Raw genomic sequence first — 6,187 nt, forward strand, 5'->3', positions numbered from 1 at the left:
TTCGACGAAACCCAAACTATCCCGTTTATATGTCCCAAGAGAGGTAAGCACAGCCTTCTCGATAAAGCACTTGAAACACATCCCAAAGCTAAGGAGAAAACTAGTGTGATATCATGTAGAAATCCACTAAATAATAAGGACCAGACAAATAAGGTAGTACTTGAAGACAATATGATTCCCGTACGAGACACCAATCACAGTCGTAAGAGAAGTCGCAAACAAGATGATAACAAATCAAACAATAAAGGAGATCAACCAAATCCGCAATCAATTAATCATTCCAAAGAAACTTCACACAAGCCGACACCATGCTTCTCAAACATTTTTAGACGCTCTAATAATAATACGAAACAAAATTCGAGTATCAAGGAAATTCCGGAAGACCATTTGAATAGCGGTAAAACATTTTGTGCCGATTGCGAGCGTAGACGAATAAAAAAGCTCAATAGACGCCGACGGAGCTATGTAGTGCAACCAGTTTATGTTGACAACTTGCAGGAGGGACCAGTTTTATTTGGACATGCAAACGATCGCGCACCGTTATCACAACATAACCATAAGGTCATGAGAAAACAGGACTCCTACACGAGCTACGAACTCACTTCGTCTGATTCGGAGATCGGAAAACTGGATGGACGAAAACGGCTCGGCCGTCGGCGGTACTTTATGGAGAAATTTCAAAAGGAACTGACGAAAGAGTACCTTAAGTATGAAAAGGAGCTATACAAAAATCGTGTTCAACAGTATCCCTCAAAACGAGATTATAGTATTCCTAATCCTGTATTTTCTACCCCACATTGCCAAGTAATGAACGTAGGGTCCCATGTACAAACTACAAGTCCTGGTACTATTATACCAACCAATTATTCTGCCTTTTGGGAGTATATGTATGACAAGGTATGTGGAAAATCAACAGAAAAAGAAGTTAGACCTTGTTTTTGCCCAAAACCACCTGTTTCGCCCCAGCATCAGTCGGTGAATATTCCTGAAAATTTTGAGCAGTTTGCACCACAACCCGAACAAATGCCCTTTAATGAACAAATTCCATGTATCCCAGAGTGCAAAAGTTGTTTGCAACAAACCGAAGACGCAATACCCGGGAGCCTCCCAAAAATCCCCCAAAGTGACTTGGTGTCACAGCCAAGCAAGAAAACCAAGAAACAAAATGTCAAATGTGAGTGTCATCTCAATAAGAAGCGTAAAAAACAAAGTGAATCTTTACAGAATCCACAGATGTCAATGACACAGGGTAACGACGTGACGAGGCCCTGCCAGAACCCGCACGATGATATCACCAGGACAGTTGAAGAGAAATACAATGGCGAAATATTATGCATTCACAATCCACCTTGCGTATTAATTAACGGGTGTCTTAATTTGCCAAACAGTAACAATAAGACTCCCATTCAAGGGAACGTCTGGCCCGTGACGCAGGATAAGAAAACGAGCTTGTATCATATGTGTCGTAAAATAAGACGACCGAAGCCGAAGCGCTGCGAGCAGGCTTGCCAGTACCACCCTCCGAGCATCGACGTTCAGACATTGCAGATCAAAACGGAGAAAATAGTCCAGAGCATATGCAATCACAATCCACCGTGCGAGGTAGTGCACGGGTGCTACAAAGCCAAGTACGATCCGAAGTTGGAGAACTCTTGCATTCACGTGCCCATGTGCGAGAGGTTGCCGGAGTGTCGGATGGCAGAGAAACGCGAAAGAGAAAGCGGTTCGGGCCAACAATGCGAGCATAAGCCTAAGTGTACTGAGGTCCCGTTATGTTCGAGGAAGTTCGTGGTACTTACGGCTAGGGGGACGGTGGGTACGCAGGTGCGGCCGAAATCAAAGTTGGTCTGTCGCCACGAGCCTCCCTGCATCATGATACCGAAGTGTCTCGCCCGGATCATATCGGACGGCTACATCCCGTACGAGGCGATCCCGGACTGCGTGCACCAGCCCTGCTGCGAAATGATACCGGCGTGTTGCAGGAAAGCTGCCAAGGACATGGTCTCTGTTTCTTCACAATATCCTAATGCGTGTCGAATAGTCTAGCGATGTAAGTTTTGTAGCAACCATCGATATAAGAAGACTAGATGGTGTCTAACAGATTTGTATGAAACGTCGCGTACCAATGTCCTCCGCCGCATCTCACTCGACGCTGGCTTGTCACTGTGTTCTAATAATGAATAGATTACAAAATTTGGCACAGAACTTGCTTTTCTTTTAATATGAACGTCCTCTAGCGGTTATGCCCTTAGTATATTGTTGAGATAAAAAAATGTGATTGCGTGGAGTTTCGTTAAAATAGATTAAGCTGTGTACAATACTAAGACCAACGGACGACCGTTTTAAAAATTGTTCAAATTATTATCTTGAGTTATTAACCGAAATGTTAACTTTCAAATCTAAAACCGTTGCTCTAGCAAAATATTATCGAAATTTAATTTTTAACGAAAAATTCACATAATTCATTTACTATAGGTACAATAAAAATATTATTATTAAAACGAAAACACCTGTCTGACGTGTCACATCTAGGTTCTCTATATCGATGGTTGAAACATCACAATGTGGAGTGCATACATTGTAACGGCTAACGCAAAAACTCGATTTCCTAAGGCTTTTGTTCAAACATTCAATAAAATAGTATGATGAATTATGTGAAAATATTTGATGTTATGGCCGTCTCGCGTGCCACTGTACCACTTAGTGCTAAAACGTGAATATGCATAATTTTCTACTCTATTTCATTGTTGCTTCATCACGCGTACCTTGTTATGGGTAACTCGCTGTGCCCCGCGGTGCCACCTTGATCTTAATTATATCCTATGGTTGTATAAGGATTTAATAAGGTAAAAGTTGCAGGAATCTGTAGTGGTTTTTGAGATAACCTCTGATACTAATTATGACGTTTTTTGAGTTTGAATAGTATGATATTAAATATTTTCGGGTAAAAAGAGTTCAGCGGGCAAGTCCTAATAAAATTGATTTTATTATTTTGAAGATGATTTTAACCATTTCAAAAATTTATCCGCACGGAATACGAACATACAATACCTAATACTAAATTAGGTATATGATAGTTACGTTAGGAAATGACAGTTACTTTCATTTAAATATTAATATTTCGTGTTTTAAACGACTTCGAAAAGGAGGAGGTTCTATGTTCGGTTGTATGTATTTTAAACAGATTGTTTAAAAAATCTGATATTAAATATAAATTTAACTTATTTACCAAGCCCTTGCATTAAAAATAGCTTTACTTAATAAGTTGCTTAACACTTTAGCAAGTCCAAAATGCCTTCATTATTTAAATTTCCTATTTTATTTTCAAAATTTACAAATGTGTACTATTAGAAATAACCCTATCCAAATATGGTTATCAACAGGAATTTGTCAGGTGTCAAACGTTTTATCAGCGCCAAACCGCTTTCTATCAATATCTCACTTATTCCACGTCGAAAATTTAACGAAAGCCATCCATCTAACCGTATATACCGAATGAGTTTTAAAACTGTTAAAAATGTCGTAAATTTTCATTCACTAGACACCCACTAGTTAAAGTAATCTGAGTTATAAATTTACTTTGACATATTTTTTGGTTCTAGTTGAAAATATATTGGAGAAAATAACACACATTAACAACATCAGGTGGATAACATACTTGTATTTAAAATTTGGAACATTTTTCCAAAGAAGTTACATACAAGTATGTTATCCACCTGATTGTAAGTGGCTATGTCAACCCAAGGACCTCTGTAATCAAACCCTGACCAAATTGGAGTCCTACCTGAGACCAGCCACGGATCCGTTGCTGCCCGTAAAGACCAAGTTTGAATGACTCGAATAAGTGTTTCTCTTTTACCACACCCTTTAAATCATAACACAGCAGCGCTTAACACTGCTGTTATGGCACAGAAATAGGTGTGGTGGTGAGTTAACCATACAGAATATACATTTAAACCGATGAATAATAAAATGTTTTTTGTTCACAGCCCGACTTGACGTCATTCGAAGAAGGAATCTCTCTAAAACTACCCAGAGCACCAATGTCACACAAAAACAAACTTTTGCGAGTGATGCGTCGATCAAAACAACAGACATAATCGTAACAATATGACAATATTAGAAATGGCGATTTTAAAATTTTGAGTATGCATAAAAAGTAGTAAATGCTTTATAAAATGTCAAATTTGAAAAAAATATCATAACTCTTGTCCGTTGTATTTGCTGTAATAACTTTACATATCAGAATCATTTTGTACGAATTAAAGATACGTCTAAAAGAAAGCGTTTTGTAATGTACTTATCTTTGTAATAAGTTATATATAGATCTATGGTAACAATTAAATACTAATGTGACTTTATCTTTTGTATTATTTAAACATACTTTTATTTTGCCACTTTTCGAACAAACAACCTAACGTATACCTTTTTCACTTAAACCGTTTTTTGTATACTTATACTAACTGACCCGGCAAACGTAGTGTTGCCATATAAATAAAATTGCCCTTATCACTTAGGTGTATGAAAAATAGATAATAGCCGATTCTCAGACCTACTGAATATGCATATAAAATTTGATGAAAATCGGTAAATCTGTTTCGGAGGAGTACGGTAACTAACATTGTGACACGAGAATTTTATATATAAGATATAAACATTTGCTGGATCCAGATTGCTCAAGACCGGTCGGAGTGGCGTAGATTAGGGGAGGCCTATGTCCAGCAGTGGACTATTAAAGGCTGATGGATGCATCCATCAAATCCATCCATCCATGCAAAGGATTTATATCATCCAGCCATCGCTGGATGATATAAACATTTTAGAGTACCTAAATCATACAGATTCATACCACCTTTTAAGAAGTACAGCAGTGACAGCCTGGTGGTTAAAATTCAGCCCCTCAGACGGGGGTTGCGAAGACTGAATCTCAAGCACGACCCTCTGATTTTAAAGTTATGTGCGTATTGGAAATTGATTTTATAAATTATTATTTAATATTGTGAGGAAACCTACATGACAGAGCATTCTAAAAAAAACTTTTTTGAGGTGTGTAAATTAACTAATTGTTTTAGCGCGGTGGACTACTCGTATATTCTAAACCCAAACTCTAAGAAAAGACCCATTCCTAGCCGTGGATGTCTGACGATAAAGAATCGTTTTTATCGCTCCCATTTAGCCAGGACCTTATTCCCTGCTAATCGTTCAGACAAAACACACTTGAGCCACAAACCGAGTGTAAATTTAAACAACTTGCACTCCACGACTAATTGGCGACCAGACAATCAACTCATTCACGTATCATTACATGCACTTAGGAACGTTATTGTTAGAATAATTATTACTTTGCATTCATCCTTGTTTTATTTTTTTATAATATAGGAGTAGCAGACGAGCATACAGTCCACCTGATGGTAAGTGGCTTCTGCCGCCAATGGACATCTGTAATCAACCCCAGATAGGATTAGATACTCCTACCTGAGGTCGGCCAGAGAAACGACGCTACTCCTGAGGACTAAGCTGGAACGCATCGAAAAAGTGTGTCCAAACAGAACACAGCTTCAAACCAGAACACAGCAGCGCTTAACTCTGCTGTTATAAGGGAGAAATAGGTGTGGTGGTGGTGCCGCCGAAGTCGAACCACAAAGATTTCTACCACCTTTAAAGAACTGTTTTACGCTAGAAATAGGTGGCTCCTACTAAAGCCACATTGAACTTTCAGAAACATTTGAGAACATATAAAAGGGAAAGCTCTTAGACATATAGTTAAAAAAAACGAATGTCAATATACTTCGTGTTTGCATGGCGATCCACAAAAATCCCCATAGTGTGACGTCATTAAATTGTCAAGCCGCGCTCTTAACCTGCCACAATAAATTTAGTGAACCTCCTAAGTACCTTTCATCACGAATACCTGTTAATTCCTCGTATCTTGATAACTTTAGCGTTTTAGTTAAAACAAAAATGCCAAGAAAATATAATCGTGCAAAATATTTTCATAAGCAAGCATTTTCATAAGCAAATATGACGCAGTATATACATATATCTCGTCCATTATGCTTATCTAAGTATTTTTGTGAAAAATGAATTATTGGTACACAAAGTTCACCATTCCTCCATCGCACCACTCGCCGAAGGATGAAGTTCCATCCACACCATCTGGACTCGTGGCGGTCCTCCACGGTTCGGT

At 38.5% G+C, this 6,187-nt stretch overlaps 1 protein-coding gene across 1 annotated transcript; it reads left to right on the forward strand.

Annotated features, from left to right (window-relative positions):
* Positions 1 to 259: 259 nt before the first annotated feature.
* LOC140756238 (uncharacterized) lies at positions 260 to 4,361 on the forward strand. Its single transcript, XM_073091704.1, has 2 exons — positions 260 to 2,001; positions 3,990 to 4,361. Exons 1-2 carry the CDS (start codon positions 565 to 567, stop codon positions 4,098 to 4,100), a joined length of 1,548 nt encoding a protein of 515 aa, XP_072947805.1. The 5' UTR covers positions 260 to 564; the 3' UTR covers positions 4,101 to 4,361.
* Positions 4,362 to 6,187: the final 1,826 nt, after the last annotated feature.

The sequence above is a fragment of the Epargyreus clarus genome, unplaced genomic scaffold, assembly GCF_041222505.1.
Source record: "Epargyreus clarus isolate Ecla_fem2 unplaced genomic scaffold, WU_Ecla_fem_2.2 ptg000034l, whole genome shotgun sequence".
Taxonomy (NCBI): Eukaryota; Metazoa; Arthropoda; class Insecta; order Lepidoptera; family Hesperiidae; genus Epargyreus; species Epargyreus clarus.